Source organism: Glossina fuscipes, unplaced genomic scaffold (genome assembly GCF_014805625.2).
Source record: "Glossina fuscipes isolate IAEA_lab_2018 unplaced genomic scaffold, Yale_Gfus_2 2, whole genome shotgun sequence".
Taxonomy (NCBI): Eukaryota; Metazoa; Arthropoda; class Insecta; order Diptera; family Glossinidae; genus Glossina; species Glossina fuscipes.
In genome coordinates, this window is record NW_023998416.1 from 16,375,671 (window position 1) to 16,396,751 (window position 21,081).

The 21,081-nt window shown below is 35.9% G+C and overlaps 1 protein-coding gene across 5 annotated transcripts; it reads left to right on the plus strand.

Moving 5' to 3' along the window:
* Positions 1 to 6,520: 6,520 nt before the first annotated feature.
* On the plus strand, positions 6,521 to 19,090 carry LOC119633067 (zinc finger protein 37-like). Of its 5 annotated transcripts, none has more exons than XM_038026280.1 (9): positions 6,540 to 6,552; positions 13,586 to 14,134; positions 14,329 to 14,689; positions 14,817 to 16,073; positions 16,126 to 16,293; positions 16,354 to 16,875; positions 16,945 to 17,091; positions 17,176 to 17,394; positions 17,924 to 19,090. In XM_038026280.1, exons 2-9 carry the CDS (start codon positions 13,598 to 13,600, stop codon positions 18,598 to 18,600), a joined length of 3,888 nt encoding a protein of 1,295 aa, XP_037882208.1. In that variant the 5' UTR covers positions 6,540 to 6,552; positions 13,586 to 13,597; the 3' UTR covers positions 18,601 to 19,090. The 5 variants fall into 5 exon arrangements, with proteins under 5 accessions (XP_037882207.1, XP_037882210.1, XP_037882208.1 ...); XM_038026281.1 differs by having other exon boundaries at positions 14,817 to 14,954; positions 15,036 to 16,073; positions 16,354 to 17,091; XM_038026279.1 differs by having other exon boundaries at positions 6,521 to 6,552; positions 13,607 to 14,134; positions 16,354 to 17,091.
* The last annotated feature ends 1,991 nt before the right edge of the window (positions 19,091 to 21,081 follow it).

The following is a 21,081-nucleotide window of genomic DNA, read 5'->3' on the forward strand; positions in this document are numbered from 1 at the left end:
GTTCCTTGCGTGCATAAATTTATCGAAGGACGGCTGCCTCCGAAAGAAATTTTTGAAATTTTGCTTATCCAAAGAACAAATTTGTTTGTACTCACTATGTATTTATTGAACTATCCTTTCTTTTTAATGAAAATACAGCGAAAACTCAGCGGAAAACGAGATGGCTCTGAAAGTTTTTATTTTTTTACATGTAAATGATTGCAGCGCTATTTTCTTAGAAAATGGAGTTTCAATATTCTATAATATTGAACCCACAGATTGCATTCGAAAATATGTATCGTTGGTGTGATTATAGTTTATGAATAATAGGCAAAAAATCCAGTAATTTTGGGTTTGGAAAAGAAGTGTGCTAAGCTTACACTGTACTGTGGGCGTGTAGTTTCGTCTGACACATTTTCAATAACAACCTATATTGTTTCTGCCCAATTGGAAACCATGGTTATAATTTTTTCCGACTGTTTACCACAGTCAGACGGACAGATAGACGAAAAAATATTCGTAGAGTAATTAAGAATTTAACGCTATTCATAATTTTTATATTGCGCAGCCAAGTGGACAGACAGACAGACAGACGAACAAGCTTAGCTTGATCGATTAAGAATTTGATGCCTATTAGGAATATAATATATATTTGATCCCCGAAGCTTTCTTCAAAATTTTGCACATTTTGACGAAATAAATATGCCTCCAGCTTTTGGTAGTAGCGGTAAAAGAAACGTTATGAACAGCTGGTAGCAAATAGATGGGTTTGGAGGCCTTTTTCCAGATAGGAAAGATTGAGGCATCGGTTTTAAATTCAAATTTGGCAAAAATATTGGAAGTTCCCGTAGGCCGATTGGTATTAAAAGCGAGCCAAATCATTCAAAGGGAAAGCTATAGCTTTTGTACAAAATTAGAATTAAATCGCTTAATCCCAACATCGTATAGCGTACTGAAATTTAATTTTTTTTTTCTATCTCTTAAAATAAAAACGGTATACAGGAGAGTTTTGGTTGGTTTCCTTAGACTAGAGCTTCCACGTCTAAATGTGCGTGTGTGTGTGTGTGTGTGTGTTTGAAAATATGCAATAACAATTTACATTTAGTTTATGACAAACTTTATGCGTATCGGCAAACTATATGCGTCTACGAAAATGTGTGTCAGTCTTAACTTGGTTTTGCTATCGTGCAATGAAAGTCATAACATACTAGATTTTATTTTAAGTAAACAACGAAAAATTCGACGCTAAATGTACATTGCATATTGTTTGCAATTAGGGCCAAAACAAACTGTTAGCTGCCGCGTTGACAGTACATTTTCTTATAAATAAACAATTGTTGCGAATACGTTTGCTTCAATTAAAAAAAAAAATTCAGTTTTACACTTGGTTTTGCAAATTTTAATCGAAGTGAATGTTCAAGTGGCTGGAAATTTTTGCTAGAGATAAGTAAATAATTGGAAACCCTCGCCTGGCATGTGAATCTTGAAGAAAGAGCACTTTTTTATCTTACGCTGGCTAAACACTTGTAATATTTTATTATACGCAGATATAACCCCTTTCTATATATGATTTCTGCACTCAAATAAATTCTCTCTTGTTTCTTCGTTCACTTCAAGAGTGAAAAGGAGTACGAGCGTTAAAAAACTAAGTTCAGAAGAAAGTGCTCTTTAAAGGGGAGAGCGTACATTTGCTTTTAAGTCTAATTCTACGCATCTCGAGTCGTTGGCATTCTAAGCGCTTTTGAATTGATTATATATATGCCTTTAAGATTTGAAATAATTCCTTAAATTTAATTAAATAAACAATGATCGCGCGTCAGGTAAATTTGTTGCTTTAGTAACGCTTGGTGAGAAACTTTTGCATTTTACGAATCAAGTTAGTTAGTGTCGATTGTAGTTAAAAGTTGCAAGACTTGTCCAAAAGATGAATACTTGATCAGAAATCCTTGTATTCTTTATATCCACCACTGTAAGATGGGGGTATACTCATTTTGTTTTTTTTTTTTCATAATGTATGCAACACCCAAAAGGAAGGAAGCTTCAGAGACGCTATAAAGTTGATATTCTTAGTTGATTTAGCCATGTCTGTCTGTCGGTCGGGACGTTGTTGGCACTCTCCTCGCCAAATCGCAAAAATGAAGATATCAACTTCAAATTTGGTAGCAACATTGGAAGTTTCTGCACGCAGGTTGACATTGAAAATGGGCCAAATTGGTCAGAGCAGAACCGCGCAGTGGAGCATAAACTTAACGCAACTAAACATTTTCTAACAAAAAGTTTTGGATTTTTGCTCGTTGCTCGGAAATTGTTAAACTTAGAAAGCTGAAATATATTTTTGTGTAAACTGAGCAATGGCCTAATATTAATAGCTTATTAGTAACTAACAATCCAATCCATATACTTTATTACCATTTGATAATAAGTTACCAGCGAACGACTCTGTCAAATATTTTTTAATGACATTTTAGTTGTAGGAGCAAATGAATGAACAGTACGTATTCTTGTTCTTCAATCTATCAACTATATTTTGGAAGACAACTTTCGAACGCTATGGTCTTTTCTACTTGTGCACATTTACATGCATATGAACGTATTTGATTTTCCGACCTATTACGGCAGGATTCGTTTATGTAATGTTGGGAAACAAGTCTCGAAGCTATTATGAAAGGATATTGGTGCGATTGCCTTCAAAGCGATTTTTCAAAAAATCAGATCAAGGCTTTAAAATTGCAATTTTGCAATTACTTGAATTTCGTCTTTTGGAGGTTGCCTAGTAGAATTTATTCTTTAACATTGTAACTTATCCAGCCAGCATCAAGGGCATACCAAAAATATTTCAAAAAAATGGACTTAAATCGTAATTAGTAATCAGCGTGATTTTCAAAATGGATACGCTTATGTTTACATGGAAAATGAGCGTAAATAAGTAAACGTTGCATTCCTAGATGGTCATGATTGGGTCATCCGTTATGGGCACCTCAATAACCTTTTCGAGCGGTCCTCTGAAATATTTATATCAAGTTTTAGCTCAACGTTTGATATGGGCTGGGAGCTGTAACCCTTTTTTTGTGGGCGTGTTTATTTAAACCACGTGCTTGTAGGCTTCGAAGTTTCAGAAGAGTTTAGTAAACAAATAAGCCGAATGAGTAGGGGCGATCAGGTAAAAATCTCGATTACCATATGAGTAATCGCGGGTTGAAAACGCAAGCATACTAGATTATAATTTGGTTATACGTAGAGTGGGTGCCTGGCCAGTGAAGACATAACACTTACAGTTGGATGTCTGCGACCATCATCTCCCTATCGCTTTCTTTTTCCTCACTTCTTTCTTTCCGTGCAATTTATAGATAATTACAAGCTGTAAGCAACAGTTTTTGTATTTATGTGTGATTGTGGACGAATCATAGAATCCCAAAACTAGATTTTTGGTCTATGCCTAAGAAGGCCTAGACTTAGCTTTGTATATGAATTTTTGCTACCGTTCCCATTTGAATAATAGGCTGCGAGGATGGATCCGACGCGAAAAGTATATTTTTTTATCGTATTTCCATGCTTAGCTGGTAGGAAGAGATGTGAAATTTACCGCAAAAGTATAATGCATTCTTTCTTTTATATATCTACTGGAGATGTCATCGAGGGCATGCAAAGTTCTTCTCAAAATCTATTTCACTTTTATATTTATCGTATATTTTTTATTTGAAATATTTATTTAGCAATTAAGAAGTGCACTCTAATTAAAGAGGCAGGCAGAAAAAGACGAATACACAAAATTCATTTATTCCCCAAACGGCGCACACTAATAATGTATATCTCAATGTAGCTGTAGAACCTATACGTGTATATACATATATTTATATATATCAAAATAATATATAAACACATTTATCATATTCTCCCTCTCTATCTCTCTTTCTTTGCTCGTATCTTTTCAAGCAATTAAGAAACATAACCGAAGAGAACATTAGTTTTCGCAAAATAAATAATTTTTGAACAAATTTTCATTTACATTATTTGTTGGTTTTGCATCAAGTGTTTGATTTTTTCGGAATATCTCAACATCAGCTTCTCAAATCAAATGCGTTGTTGTTGTTAGTTAGTTAGTTTGCTTTAATATTGCATACAAAACTACTACGATACGTTAGGGAAGGGCGGAGGATTCGAAGCGAGCAAAGTTACATTTTCTGCATTGTATTTTGTCTGAAAGTTGCTTATGTGTTTGTGTATTTGAGCTTTAGGCGGCGGATTGGCAGGAGTGAAACGAAAATGAATGTATAAATAGAAATGCTAAGAGAGGTAAGAATGAATACTGAGAGTATTATTAGGTATATTCAAAGAACTCCACAGTTGTCGTTTATATATATATGTGTGTGCCTGCATGTGGCTGTATGAGAATACTAAAACGAATACAATTACAATAATAAAATATAATCTGTCATTATGGCAAACGGTAGAGGAGTATTTCTAAACATCTAAGTTTATCTCTCTCTGCTTCTCTTTCTTTCTCTCGGTGACGTTTTTCTTCCTCTCTCTGCTGAATTATATCTATCTTTAAAATCGCTAACAAATTTTATTGATGTGATATAGAAGAAAACAGAATGTGCCAAAGTTAAAAAAATAAGAAGAAGAAGCATGGATAATAAACGTTTAAGCATTAGCACACACACTTGCCCATATTCATTATGCAAAATTGAAGTTATATTGCATTTTTTATTTCAATAAGTTCTTTTTCTCTCTTCATTTCTTAGCAAAGCGTTTAATTTGAGTCAATGTTTCTATCGCTATTGTTTTCTCTTTCCATAATTTAGAAAAATCTACATGTTTACTTCTTTATATTATTTCGTGTGAAAATAAGAGTTTTGGAATTGCTAATCAAAAAATAGCTGGAGTGTTCGAAAATGTGGTACGATACGAATCCTTTTCAATAGCGTTCGTCGTTGGGTCAAAACGGGTCCGTGCACAAAATTTCATCAAAACATCTCAAAAATTTGGGCCCGTTAATATACGTGAACTAAGTAGTGCTGTTCGTTTCTTCAGCAATCTTTCTTTACACTTTCGACAGACTCAATATGCCTCCTTCCAAGTACCCATTTTAGCTTCAAGTGATGTGCGATGAACTGTTCGAAAACATGTAAGCGGAAAATGGCCGTTCCTCTCTTGTTTTGCTCTTCCCAAAACAAGAAAATATTGTTTTTTGGAAAACGATCTGAGTCGATGCATAATTGTGTTGCTTTGAATCAAATCTTTACAAAGGGGGCCCTTATATATTTTTATGATTTCTCGGTACTTTTCTGATAGAATGCATTTAGAATCACAAAAATTAAATGTATGTTGGATATTTTATCGAATCATGAATTTACTCTTTCTCGATTATATTTGCAAAATCCCGTAAAACCTACGTGTATTTTTTATAATTGTATGAGTCCAAGTCGGCTTGGCAATCCCACTCCGTCCCTTAGGCCCCATTTTATTGCTCAAATTGGTCAAATGTCAAAATTAAAATGTCACAGAAGGTTTGCAGCAGATTTCCACGGGCATTTCAAGGTTAAGCATAATCGGTCAATTAAGACGCCTAAAATAAATTTGCATTTTTTACGTACCCGTCACAGAAGGATAAGAGTATATTAATTTTGTCAAAACGTTTGCAGTACCCAGGGCGAAGCTTCAGAAACCTTATAAACTATTATATTCGGAATGGGCGTGAGGGCTTGCGCGTAATGCTTAAGGTAAACATTTCTGCGAGCGCAAAAATTAAGACATTAGCTTTAAATGTGTCTAGAATATTAAAAGCTTTTCCACGCATTTCGTGTTGAAAATGGGCCAAACCGTGTAAACGAAATGCTTGCAGTGCAGAACGTTGCTTTTATGAAGATCAAGACACTTACGATTTATAAACTACAATAGACAGATACACAAAATGATATAATATATAGAGCGGTCCATTTAATATGCAGCAATTTCGTTTAAAAAACGGGCGAATTTAATTTCCTTACTTCCACATAAATGGGTTTAAGGTTCACCTTAATGCAACTATAATTTCCCCAATAAGTATCCTAGCATCTTTGCTTAACTGACTCAACATTGAATAAATGATTTAATTATTTTTCATACTTTTTGTGATTTGTTTACAGTTTGTTAAGTATTGTAATGTAATTCACACGCAGCAAAAATGTGGTTACATTTCGGATCCTTTAATAAAAAATGAATACAGATCATGCAACGGTTACAACAAGCGCAGCAACGGCAGCAACACCTGGTGAGTCGCCAACATTTATTACGACAGCTTCTACTTCCCCTATTATTGTCATAACTACTGCTCCAACGTCAGCAGTGGAATCAATAACAACGATTGTTGCTAATGAGAATGAAAGACGACAGCAGCAGCAGCAGCAGCAGCAGCAACAACAACAACAACAACAACAACAACAACAATTACAAAATTCACATCAGCAGCATAATAGAAATTCTCCTCCTCAACAACAACATCAACAACAAATTGATCTTGGGCAGCCTTTACAATTACAACAACATCAGCAACAACAACAACAACAACAACAACAACAACATATAAATGAGGTAAAATTCTTAAATATTTTTAAAACATCATCACATAAATCATTATTGTGATTAAAGTTCATTCCATTTTGTTGCAAATAACGTTGATTAGATAAATAAGACGGTTGAAAAAATATTGAGCCTCTTGTAGGAGCTCAAAATTCATATATTCTTTTCGTTCAATTGCATTTTTCTTTACTCTATATGTATACATGTATTGACATTATTAGGATCAATATTTTTTAGACTATCTAATTTATTTAAGTAGATTTGTAATGTTTTGTTATTGTATATTCTTTACATAAATATAAAATGTGTAACTCCTTAGAGAAATTGTTCTATTAATACGCCTTGCATTGTAAAAACCAGTAATCATGGAATATTAATAATGCTTTTATGTAATATTCGCATATAATTTACAAGTGTGCATATGTAAAGTAAATAAGCGGTAAAATCATATTGCTGTAATCTCTACATTGCATTATATTTAATAAGCACATGTCATGTTGTACAATTGTAGAAAGCATAATGAACAACTAAGAAAGTTATATTCGGTCTTGAACGAATCTTTTACATCCGTCACCGTAACCCTAAAAGAAAAAAGGAAAGAACTAAATCTTTATGCTCTATAACACTGGACGTGCGTGGCTGATTTTTTCTATCTTCAGAATAAGAGTGGAAATTCACATCGTGTATGTGTTGTACTTTATGGTTAATAAGCAAAAGACGCGGAAGGAAAGAGCGCTCACAGTTTGGGTCCTTTTAAAATTCTCCTCCACGTTTGTAGACTACATCTTAATTTTTGCGAACAGGCGGAAATGCTTAGGCGGATTTAGAATTTGAAACTGGCCAATAATTTACATACATCATAGTATTTTTCAAGTTTGCTTGTGTGCGTTATAAGGGTTTTGAAGAAAAAATGAAATCATGATACACTATAAAATTGAGTGGTACGTGGCCGATTTTTTCCATTTTTATAGATGTACTACAGCACTGCCCATAAAAGGTACGTTCACATATATGCAGATTTATCCGCTGTGGTTTGTGAGTAATGAAAACCAATACTTCACTCCTTTTCAAAAACAGAGGTGTCCTCACTTTACGTAGCACTGTAGGCGTTTCCTTCGACCGATTTTGCGCATTTCCAATATTAATTTGTGTGCAAGAACTTGTAATGTTTCTCCCAAATTCGAAGTCGATAAGTTTAGACAGACGGACAGATGCAAAACTGGGCTGACAGGCAGAAGGACTTGCATAAATCCATCTAGAGTTTGATGCTCACTAAGAATACATATACTTTGTGAAATTTCTGAAGTTTCCTTCTGAACGTTGCAAACCTTTTTACCCAATGAATATACCCGTCATCCTTCGGTGATCGGTATAAAAACACACACACAAGAAAGCTATGTGTACTGCCATCTAAAGGAATTTTCAAATCATTTTACTCGATGGAGTAAGAATTTATTTCATTTAATTAAATTGGAGAGCAATAAATGAAATTGTGTTAGAATTAGCATAAATTGTTGAGTTTAGAGCAGAATAGATGTTGATGATGATGTTTCAACACTTTCTAGCTTAGTATCGCTACAATCACTTGGTCTCTTCCTTCATAATAAATAGTGCAAATTTCAAAATTTTCAAAATTCCTATTTTTGTTTTCATATTGATAAGTGTTGTTTTTTTTTCCAATTAAAAAACTCAGATTAATATAATATTAAAGTGTATATATAAAGTAGGAAGCTGTTAAAAAGGTCTTCAATTATTATTGCCATTCCCGAGCGCTGAAGGTTTTGTCAAAACCTTTGCAACACTAAGAAGGAAGTTTCAGAGACACCCCAAAGCAAACATATATTTTTGATCTGCATCGAACTCTGAATCGTTTTAAGTATGTTTGTCCGTCTTACTGTGCAACCAGGCCGTCAAAATAAAGACATCGACTTCAAATTTGGCAAAAACATTAGAAGTCCTTGCGTGCAGTCATTGAAGATAGAGTAAATTACTCGAAGGGCACGCCTACACTATCATGTAAACTGGGAACATCTCTGTTTTTCAAACGGCATAAAAATGTGTTTTTCCCTCACTACTCGCAAACTACGCCAATGTAAAAAATTGGCCGCGCCTACCCAATTAATAAAGGATGCCATAGTTTCATTTAGGCACAAAAGCAAGATTCAAAAACCCCATAAAGTATATAAATTCGTAGCCATTTTCAAATATGGTACGCACTTAAACCATGTCCTTCTGTCCGTCTGCCCAACTATATACTGTCTGTGGTAACTATACTCCCGGCAATGAAAATGAAGATATCGGCTGGGCATTTGTGAAAGAATTTGAAAATGATCCCAACTGGTCAAAGCATATGCCTACAACATCCACAGCACTATGAAAAAAAAAAAATGAGAACATCTCTGCTTTCCACGTTTGTTGCTCGTTACTCATAAACCACAACCAATACCCGAATATAAATTTCCACTTTTATTCGAAAAAAATAGGAAAAGTCGGCCACACTTACTTAATGAAATAGAGTACAAAAATTTACTTTTTTCTTTTTTTTTTTAGTCTTTCTTAGAACAGTTTTGACGGATGTAGACGATTCGGTCGCGGCCGAATACAATTTTCTAACTTGTTAAAGTCGTGATATCCTATACCAAATGCGGCGGAAAAGGGTACTAACTTTATGCGGATATATATAACACAGAAGAACTTGAGACAGAACCATTTATTATACTGATCGATACAGCAACATTTGTTTGAATGTGAATCAGATAGGACCACTTTTTTGACCACTGTCCATGTAAGAGGTTATTTCGAAAAGTCGTTATGCCAATTAAGTGAAGTGATGTGAGGTATTTAATGTAGGGTCGTGAGCCACTATAATGTTTTTAATTCGAGGACATGGTTTTAGATCCAATCCACCAATCTCTATATAAAGTGTTGCAATATTAAAAGGGAAAGTGACTGGATGGACTAAGGTGCATATCTAACTCGAAGCAAATTTATAGCTGTTGTGTACACATAGCACAGTGATCAACAATTTCCTGAGCTTCTACATAGATGACGTCTCTAGAAAGTGGAAATTTTTAAAAGATGCGCCTCGAAATTTTCTATCCGAAAGATCATTCGTTTACGAGTTACCGTGACTTTGTTGTGACTTTTTCAAAATAATACAAAAATCCGAGTTTCTTGTGTTGTTTAAGCATTCCCATTTGATTGGCTTGGAGATGTTATGAAAGAAATTTTTCGATGATTTGTTGAATTTAAACAAAGCCATAACGAAAACCGAGGATTCTGCACACAGCAGCCGCCCAAAGGAAGCGGGAACGTCAGTCCTGAACATTATTGCCGATAACCGGAAAAATCGTATATTACAAGAAATGGTCGACACTTTAAAGATTGCAAAAAAGTGGGATGTTTACTATTTTGTGTGGAAATTTGGCCATGGGGAAGTACGTTTCCAAATGGATACCCACCACTTTTTCTCATAATGTCGAACAAAGGGACCGTGTGCTAACTCGATGATCGCAATGGCAAAACTACATGAACTGAAGTACAAATTGTTGCCCCATAGCATTGTATGGTTTTGATCTGGCGCCTAGAGTGTGTTTGTGAATGTCAAACGGAAGCGTGTCTGCACCAACTGTGATGTATTAAAAATTGAAGGTCGTGAGAAACTTTGTCCGGAAATTATTGACTAATGTATGGTCCGTCAATATTTGTGAGACGCCTTACAACGTTAACCTTTGCTTCACACGCCGAAACAACGTTAACCTTTGCTTCACACTCTCCATTAAAAAAATTTCTTAAGTGAACCATCCTTTTCTGCTGTGTTCTTTCTGTACTTCCTCTAATTCATTAGTTTTTTTTTAATAAGGCTACTTCTAGTCTTATACCTGGTTGTTGAGGTAGCGCAGTTTGTGTCATTGAGGAGTACGCACCATAAGCCCGATTAATAATTGATATGTCCTTATAAACCAATAGCGCATGCATTTATCAAGTAACGAAAGGAAGTAATCTATTCACTGTAATTAGGAACAGGAACAACCTTGAAAAATGACTCCTCTCAGTTTAATGAGAGGCGCGCTGCTATACGACGGAGATATTTGTCCAGGGCACGGACAAATTCCATATAAATTCGATCACTCAACTGACACACATCGATAAATGTAAAAAACTTTTACGTAAACTCTTTCAGTTAAACCTATTTTCTTACCATACTTTCTCGAGGATGTGATAAGCGCCGATATGCAGCAAATATAAAGAGTGACGCCGTATATCTTATTTTGTAACTCGTCTCTAATACCCACAACTTTACTGTTTTTGCTTACAAATTTGAACTTTAAACTTGTGTTCATTCGCGATTAACATGCTCATCAATATTTTGCAATTTCATAATTGCAGTTAAGACGAAAAAAAAAAGGGAGAGAGAGTGCTAGGTAGGAAGGGTGAAGAGATGTGGCGAGAATAAAAGAGAGGGCGCGAGAGTTTAAATGAGTAGGATAACATAAGACTCTCATAAGCCGAGACGCAACCAAATGGTTTGTTCTTCGCTAGCGAATAACCCGGAAGGGACGGAGAGAGAGAGAGAGAGAGAGAGAGAGAGAGAGAGAGAGAGAGCGCGAGCGAATAAATCAAGTAACTAAATGTAAATTAATGCGTACGTGTGCATCCAAGAATTAAATCGATAAAATTACATTTCGGCTTTAGGTATGCGGGAATAAATACTGAGAAAAATAGGTTTTGATACAACAACGAAACAATCATTAAAACAAAAGAAGTTATATTTGGTTTAAGTCGAATTCCGCAGCACTCAGCGCTAGCGTGAAATATCACACATACTCTACGCTTTACTACGTCTTGCATATTCTCATATTCACAATGTAATTGTACAAATCAAAAAACATGCATACGAGCTCTAATTTTTATACGGACCACCTCTGCAATTGTAACCAGACTCTTTGTTCGACCTTTTCAGTTTTCAAATTTTCAAAGTTTGTTGTAATGAAATATGTTTCCTATTAAAAAGACAGCGCTGTACCGGCAAATATGTCAATAGTTCTTCTTTGTAGTCATTCAGTGCATTTCGGTCAATTTTCTTCCGCTTGTAAACAATAAACAATAAATAATATACTGTCTAGTGGAATATGATTGCGAACAAATTGGTCGAGCAATTGAAGTTATATTCTTAATCGATTGGGAAGATTTAAGAAATAAGGCCCAATTATTTTTGCTAATACTTGCTAATTATGGATAGTCATATTGGTTAGACCAGAAGTGTAATCGGGGTAAGGTTCCTCATAGGTAAATGAAATGTCGGGAATACTTTCTAATTGCTGTCTTGCAGCGTCAAGTCATGTCAAACTTTGTTGTTTATGTTATTCTTGTGGAATTAAGTTAAAAATATACACTTGGCAAGCTTTAGTCTTTAACTTGAAATATTTTCTCATTTATGTGCAATCAAACGGCTTCGCTACATTTCCGAATCTCCGTAAACAGAAAAGCAAACACATTTTAGAACTCCTTGCGTAGCTTTCTTAATGAAAAAACTTCTGACATCTAGTAGCGACAGTGTTCCACGACCATATATTAAGTAAAAGAAAAATTCAATTATTGTCACAAATTTGGCAACACCCAACTCTACCGCATGCATAAAGTCTCATTATCCAGTCAAAAGAACTTGCATTTTGAAAAGAAACCATAATTCTGAAGAGATTCGCTATCATTTCGAACAAGCTAACGAATAGCGCCTTACAGACTTGTGAAAATATTCCTGGTGTTTATGGTGCAGTTGCTTCATCAAAGCCGGTAGAACGCGAAATTTTTGCTCTCTTTCGCTCTGAAAATATCGACCCCTCGCTGGTAATGAGGAAGACCGACACGCACGCATTGTTGCTCTAAATGTGGGCTAAAAAGCAGTTTCGAATTACTTGCATTAATCTGGATGCAGATATATGTGCAGATGATGAAAAATTTAATGGGCCAAATTTTTATATACCGGTCCCGATTGGAATGATTGGAGAGTGAAAAGTCACTTCGGGCAACAAGATGTTAAACCGGTCGCAGAGCAAGATGATTGAAACAGAGGCAAAACCCGCCATATATGGGAATGGTTTGCTTTTGAATCGTCCAACATGAGCTTGTCCATCATGGTCAGTTGATTAGTTTCGTTCTCTAAGTTAACCCGCAAGAATAGGTCAATAGGAGAATGGCTTCTTTCTATTACAACTTTACCTGACCGCACAGATCTTTAATTAGTTAGCAAAAGTTGAGTTAACTTGACTGAGATATTGCCCGTACTCTGAGCCTTCCGGCCGCCGCTTCCTAAACCACTTGGTTTAAAACATTAAATTCGGCGTGTGATTGATGAAAAGTGAATGATGAACGTTGTTTGGGAGCCGGCAGTTCCTACATACAGGCTGTTTGCATTACTAAAGATGATATTTATGTGTAACTTCCACAAATTATCGACCGACGTCTTATCTTTTGACATATTACGCGAGTTTTTAAGCCCAGGCCAAACCGATTTGTAAACTGTAGTCGGTCATCAATTAAGTGAACGTGCGCACACTTCCAAACTTACTTGTCAATTACGACGATCCCAAAGAATTCAACAACATGTCGTAGCGACAAACAGACAAGATAAAATCTTACGTTGACAAACGAAAGCTGTTTGCTCTGTAATGTCTTATAACATTCGTAAATGTAACGAAAGGAAGAAGAAATTTAGTATAGGTGTTGGGTACATAGGGGTCATTTACTCATAATAAGATTAACACGATCTTTATTCTTAACATGCCGTTAATTGTCATCTTTACATATAAATCAGTTTTTCATTCATATATATATATATATATATATATATATATACACACATATATATGATGTATGTATATATATATGCAAGCAGTAGAAATGATTAAAGATAAGCCCATAATTATATCCTCAACAACATTTCACTTATCATTTCCAAGTGACAATCGCAAAACTAACCAAAAATATTCAACAAATTTATTTTAAAAAAAAAAAAATATTCTTTTTAAATACAAACTTATTAAAGAAGATAAAACAAATGTTACAGTCGCATATTTTAACGCTTCAACCACACCAACAATCTATTGCAACTAGTCGGCCGTATATGTCGTCGTCGTCGTCTAATATTGCAATTATTACTGACAGGGGTAAGGGCAATGATGGTGATGGCGTTCTTAATGTCCCGCCAGCATCACCTGCCCCGTCTATATCATTAACATTACCATCGCCAGTTTTAACAAAATCGACACCAGGCAAACTTTTGGTTGATAATCAAGGCATCATACGGCAGACGGCATTATCATCGGGAGTAGTTGCAATTACAAGTACGCCGGGAGCAGAAACCTCAGCGAGTGTCGTTGGGCCACCGTCTGTGAGCTATTCAGCTCCTAATAGTAATGTGGTAGTTAAGACGCCTTCTCCGACTTTGCTGCAACATCATCACGCTCAGCAAAGTAATCAAAGCACCGTTACAATCCCAACTTTGCTAAATGCTATCACAAGTGCAACGGCAGTTTCCGTTAAGACATCAACACCGTCAGCAACGGCAACACTTTTACCGAATAATTCACAAAATGTAAGCTAAGATTGAATTGAATATAAGAATAGAACACAAAAAAAAAGAAGGAAAGCGAATGCTTATGCAGCTTATTTAGGCATTGATTGTACGAAACGAAGTCGCCGCCGAAGCTATTTATATCTTTTTCTATCCAATCATTTTGTGTCATTCGTAGTTTCCTAACTGTGTCTTTTGCTTTCGACTCTTTACAGTTGGGAAAATACTTAGTGGTGACCAATTTCTTGCAAAGCGCTCCTCCTAATCATGGCTGTCAAGTTCAACCGTATAGTTTGAGTTCAGCCGTTAGTCAAGCCGCTATATCCTCTTTAATGCCTACAATATCAACTGCGAGAGCGGGCAGCGATACAGCAGTTGTAACTACAAAAACGGAAGCCTCCTCAAATAATAGCAATTGTGCCGAAACGTTGCAAGTTCATCAAACACAGATGTTAGCGAACGCACCTTTGGGAGGCCCACAACAACAATTGCCAAATGGGACCATAATTGCAACCCAACAGCAACAACAGCAACGTCATTCTGCAGAGCAGCAACAATCACAGATGCATATTCACGGTAACATTTTTAAGCTTCCCTAAATCAGTCAGCCACCAATTTTTGGCACCTAAGAGCATCAGTTCGAGCAAATATTGTATAAATTAACAATTTAACAGATTTTTATTTTCTTTTCTAATTTGTTAAGCTTTGAATTCGAACGATAACGACAGTCGTCAGCGACAACAGCAACAGCAGCAGCATGCAGCTCAGCAACAGCAGCAACAGCAAGTGGCCTTGCTACAACAAGAGAACATTAAAGATGAAAAACCGTTTATTTCAAATGGTAAGATAACAGTAGTACCCACAAATCAGCATCAGCAGCAACAACAACAAATAATAATGCAGCATATATCGACCTCGTCAGCCATAACACCAGTGGCCGCTTCGTCCACCATCACCTTGGGTGCACCGAAAACTGAAATCAAAGAAGATAACAACAGCGGGGTGGTTGGCGGTAAAAGCTACACGGGCATCGAAATGTATAAAGTGAATATCGAAGACATTTCCCAGTTATTTACTTATCATGAAGTATTTGGCAAAATGCAGGCAGATGTCAATTTGTCGGCAACTGCTCATTCTATACCAAGCTCTATTGCTGGCACTAGCAACGCCTTGCCGAATGAAAGTAATAACAGCAGTGCAACGCCTGCGAGTAATGCGACTGCAGTAACAGCGACAGCTACAATCTCAACTTCAGGAACAGCCGCCAATACCATAGCAGGCGTGATACCTACCACTAGTTCCGCTCTACGCACCACTAATACCGATACGGCTGTGACCACCGTGCCTACATATGCATGCACAACTGGTCTAATTAAACTCAAAATGGAAGGTGGGGTTAGTGGTGGGGAGGAAAACTCTCAGACGGCTCTTGTGGCCGCCGACAATACGCTTGTTCCCACCGGCCATCACGTCTGTGATATATGTGGTAAAATCTTTTCGTTTCGTTATCAGTTAATTGTGCATCGTCGCTATCACAGTGAACGCAAGCCTTTCAATTGCCAGGTTTGTGGTCAAGGCTTTAACTCTTCCGAAGATCTTACCAGTCATGGTAAGATACATATCGGTTGCTCCATGTTCACATGCATGGTATGTTTTAATGTATTTGCAAATAATGCTTCCTTGGAACGTCATATGAAACGGCATTCTACCGATAAGCCGTTTGCTTGTACGGTTTGCCAGAAAACATTCGCCCGGAAGGAACATCTGGATAACCATTTTCGCGCACATACTGGCGAAACCCCGTTCCGTTGTCAATTTTGTGCCAAAACGTTTACGCGTAAAGAACACATGGTCAATCACGTACGCAAGCATACTGGCGATACACCACATCGTTGCGATATTTGCAAAAAAACTTTTACGCGTAAAGAACACTATGTCAATCATTACATGTGGCATACGGGTAAGTAAACTTTTAGAAAAATTGGTGCCTATGTTTACGTTTTCATAAACAGGGCAAACACCTCATCAATGCGAGTACTGTGGCAAAAAATATACGCGCAAAGAGCACTTGGCAAATCATATGCGTTCGCACACCAATGATACGCCGTTTCGTTGCGAAATTTGCGGTAAAAGTTTTGGTCGCAAAGAACACTTCACCAACCATATTCTTTGGCACACAGGTGTGTATATTTAATTGGGATTTTGAACTCTTTGATTACAATTTTTCATTTTTTTTTTAGGCGAAACACCCCATCGATGTGATTTTTGTTCGAAGACGTTTACGCGTAAGGAACATCTTTTGAATCATGTACGGCAACATACCGGCGAATCGCCGCATCGTTGTTCGTACTGTTCAAAGACGTTTACGCGCAAAGAACATCTGGTCAACCATATACGTCAACATACCGGCGAAACGCCATTTAAGTGCACTTACTGCACCAAAGCTTTTACGCGCAAAGATCATATGATTAATCATGTACGCCAGCATACGGGTGAGTCACCGCACAAGTGCACATTCTGCACGAAAACGTTTACGCGCAAGGAACACCTAACTAATCATGTCCGTCAACATACTGGTGAGTCGCCGCATCGCTGTACTGTTTGCAAGAAGACCTTCACGCGCAAGGAGCATCTTACTAACCACGTGCGCTTACATACGGGCGATTCGCCTCACAAATGCGAGTACTGTCAGAAAACCTTTACACGAAAAGAGCACTTGAACAATCACATGCGTCAACATTCGGGGGATAATCCGCACTGCTGTAATGTCTGCAACAAGCCATTTACACGTAAGGAACATTTAATAAATCACATGTCTCGTTGCCATACAGGTGATCGTCCATTCACTTGTGAAACTTGTGGTAAATCATTTCCGCTCAAGGGTAATCTATTGTTCCATCAGCGTAGCCACATGAAGGGCCAGGAAATGGAACGTCCATTCTCGTGTGAAAAATGTTCGAAGAAGTTCATATGCAAAGGTGAAATAAACGTGAACAAATATTTTGGACATTTTAATTGTCTCCTCATTCCATTCCTTTCTACCCAATTTCTCATTTAACTAGGTCATCTGGTATCCCATATGCGTTCGCATTCGGGGGAAAAACCACATGCTTGCACGCTTTGCAGTAAAGCCTTTGTGGAACGCGGCAACCTAAAACGTCACATGAAAATGAATCATCCAAATGCTCCAATGCCTCCGCCACCGGTTCCGCATCCTATAATACCAGCTGGAGTGTTGGCCACAGTCAAGCAAGAAATTAAACCAGTTATAAGCGAGCTGAGTAAGTATACCGAGAGATTTTATGCAATTTTCTGCCACTGTCAAGTGTCAAAGATTTGTTGAACGACAAAAGCGTAATAATAACTGTATTGCACTGACTTTATTCTGAATTTCAATTGGAATATGTACAACGCCTCTCAACAATTTATATACTTTATAAGATTTCGTTAGAGAGTCAACCAATGTAAAAAGTATTCCCTTTTGGAATCATTACGACTTTATATATCATTAGATAAGTTCACGACGGATTGAAAGATTGACATAAACTTTCGAAAAGTTTTTTTAGTAAATCGCTCTCAAAAAGTCTCTCTAGTAAGTACGCTTTCCAACTGTAAAGGTCATAATTATTTGAAATCGTCAATTCAATCGCGAATCTAGAAATCTTTCTGCTTTTTAGCGCATTAGGCCGATCTGTTTTCCATCGGGGCGAGTAAATGCGAAGGGTATGGACTTTAAAATAGGGAAAAATTTAAAATTAGTATGAGCAGATCGTCTTAGTGCAGATATCAATCATCCAAAATTGTTTTTAGTTCCACATCAGGGCAGTGCAACACCTACAATGCATACTATCCAGCAGATAACTGCAGGCGCAGCAGCAACGGCGGCCGCAAATACCGTGCAATTGCCTCCTAGTTTGGTGCCTTTGGTTACCTCGACAATTACGTCGCACAATAGTCAGAAACAGCAGCAGCAACAGCAACAACATCAAATACAGCAACAGCAGCAACAGGCAACTGCAACACATCAACAAGCCAGCTTGGTAGCGGCGGCTACAGCTCATCAACAACAAGTGCAACAACAGCAGCAACAACAGCAGCAACATCAGCAGTTATTACAACTTTCCATACAGCAGGCGGCCGCTCATCATCAATTACAGCAACATCAGCAACAGCAGCAGCAGCAGCAGCAAGAACAGCGTCAGCATCAGCAAACGCAGCAACAGCAGGCGACCCATCATCAACAGCAAGCTCAAGCTCAGTCAAGCGTAGTGACTACGGCTACGTCGCATCAAACTCAGCAACAACAGCCGCAACAACAAAATCCTCAACAATCACAAGTCCAACAGCAGCAACAACAGCAACCTCCACCACCACCACAAGTGCCAATTGCTTTAATACAAACGGATCCAGAAGCTTTGGCTCGAGCTGCTATGCAGCAACTGCAACACATACCAGCTAACGTTGAGCAACATCCCGTTGTTTACTAACATTTTAATGACTGGTAAGCGCAAAACTATACCCCAATGCGGAAATAGTAGTACGATTTTAAAAATCATCTAACTTAAGAGATAATAGAATAACACAAAAATTAAGGTAACATTTAAAATGTATGAGAAAAGGAGGCAAAAAGTTATCGACTTAGAAAAGCTTGAAAATGTTAATTGAAATTAGTAATCGGGATATGGAACTGAAAATGAACGAACTACTAAACATACTTTTCGAATGTTCGAATGGGTCATCGACGGTTGATTTAATGAGAAATCCACTTGATCCGTAATGGCGGCGTCTTGCTTACTGCGAACATAGTATGAACATCATAACTAAGCCATTCAGCGTTTACATCCGCCATTTTCAATTGTTGCGAACATGGAAACATGTCTTAGATGTTATCTTCAATTTACATTATTACATAATTATTTGTAATTGTAACTGATTTGTTTTGTTTCTAAGTATGTAATTTTTAAAAGTTTTAATAATTTTTTTTTTTTTATTTTACAATCAAAATTATAAATATGTTACTTTTTATTTTTTAACTTAAAAAACGATATAAAGTTTTTTTTTTGTTTTTTAAATATTTTTTCAAGTTAATCATTTGTGTTCTTATCCTTGTCATTGTAAGGTTTAAGATTTCATTATGAATGTAAAGTGCAATAATTTAAATGTGGTTTCAATTAGTTTTTGGTAATAAAAACGAACTATGCTCGAAGCACTTAGAGTAGCTCAGCTACTCCAAAAAGAAAATATATATGTTGGCATTTAGAAAGGGCCCCTAAATAATCAAAAAAAAAAAAAGAAAAAAAAAATTAATAATAATTTTAAAATAAATAATTTTTTTTTTAATTTTATGTTCCCATTTTTAATTTCTCCTAAGGGAAAGGACACAAATGATTAGCATTTAAGAACTAATTAATTATATCTTGTACATTAGACGCGTCTTCTAAGAATCCAATTAAATAATTAAATATCATTGAGTAAATATTTACAACAATTAAAATATATCGAAATCCTCTCTCTGCAGATTTTTTTCCGTTAGTATTAACAATAGTTTTTATATGTAATTAATTTGTTTTTATAAAAATCTGTTTACAGGCGTGAAAAAGAAACACATGAGCGTATATTAAAAATATTATTTTTTGAAACTCGTTACTGCACGTCTTAGAAGGTATATTAAGTTTATAACACTAAGAAATATGCATCGCATAATATACATATATATATAATTTTATCAGATGAAATACACTTTCATTAATATTGATTAATGCGCTAATTATCGTTTTAAAGTAGACTTGATTTTACAATTTAATCTCACACATTCAGCTATAGTTAGCGACAAGCAAACAAATTGCAATTGCTTTAGGGGAAATCTTAAGTATCCGTTATTTTGGCAACTGTACATTTTTTTGATAATGTTGATGATTAGTGAAGATCAATTTCGCTCCAAGCCTTTGAAAAACCGGACGATTACATTAAACATATATAATAAATTTTAAATCAATATCTTCCGTAGTTTTTAAGTAAGTGACAAATTTTGCTTTTTCGTCTTTTTTCTGAGTTTTGGAACAAGTGTAGATGTGTTTCTTTTCGAGACTGCTCTGTGATCATCGTATCTTAAGTTTCAAACCGTTATCTCAGTATTCGCAACTACCAGCAGTAGAAAACGAACATAAATAATTCTAGCCAAGATTTTAGATATAAAAAGAAAAAGGCTTCATAAGTCTTCGGTGTGCATTTCTAAACATCTGAAAACTAGATATCAGCCTCTAATGCTATATATGCAATAATAATATTTTTGCTATGCTACTAGGTACGCTTATCGGATATGTTAGGTTGACTAAATTCTCCTTCAGATATGTTACGATACGTGAAGACATGTGCGCGTGCATGTTACATAGCGTTTGATATTTGTTGCTTACATGTAATATTGTAGATATGTGTGTGTGCGTGTATGCAGCTAAACAATAGATTGTCTATGTTCACGTAACATAGACACGATCATCCTATTTTTAATCAGATATATTACGTAGTCCAAAAAATTTTTCGAATCTTTAACGAGTAGATAAAGGAGAAAACTAGTTATGCCGATATATAAATATTCGTGGACATGAATCGGATTATTATTTCATCTCATCTTATATCTTCATAAGAGTAATAAAGAGGACGGTATACGTTTATTTTTAAATTAATGTTAAGAATATATATATATATATATATATATATATATATATGTGTCTATATGCATGTATATATATATATATATATGTATATTTATGTATATATACATGTATATGCTGCTGCATATTTCAAAAGAAAAATCTTTCAACGCTATATATATGTCTATGTGAAAATTATAAATTTCGTCAAATGATAAATTTTTTCTTCTCCACCCTTTCGTTATTTTAATAATTTTTTTTCACTTTCATTTAGTATATAGTTTTGTGAGCACAGGCGAATTAGATATATATCATATA

Excerpts from the sequence above, each read along its gene's own strand:
- LOC119633067 (XM_038026278.1), top strand. The coding sequence starts at position 13,598 with ATGTTACAGTCGCATATTTTAACGCTTCAACCACACCAACAATCTATT. Across the intron at positions 16,294-16,353 it reads CCATATTCTTTGGCACACAG|GCGAAACACCCCATCGATGT; the intron begins GTGTGTATATTT and ends TTTTTTTTTTAG. Across the intron at positions 17,395-17,923 it reads ACCAGTTATAAGCGAGCTGA|TTCCACATCAGGGCAGTGCA; the intron begins GTAAGTATACCG and ends AATTGTTTTTAG.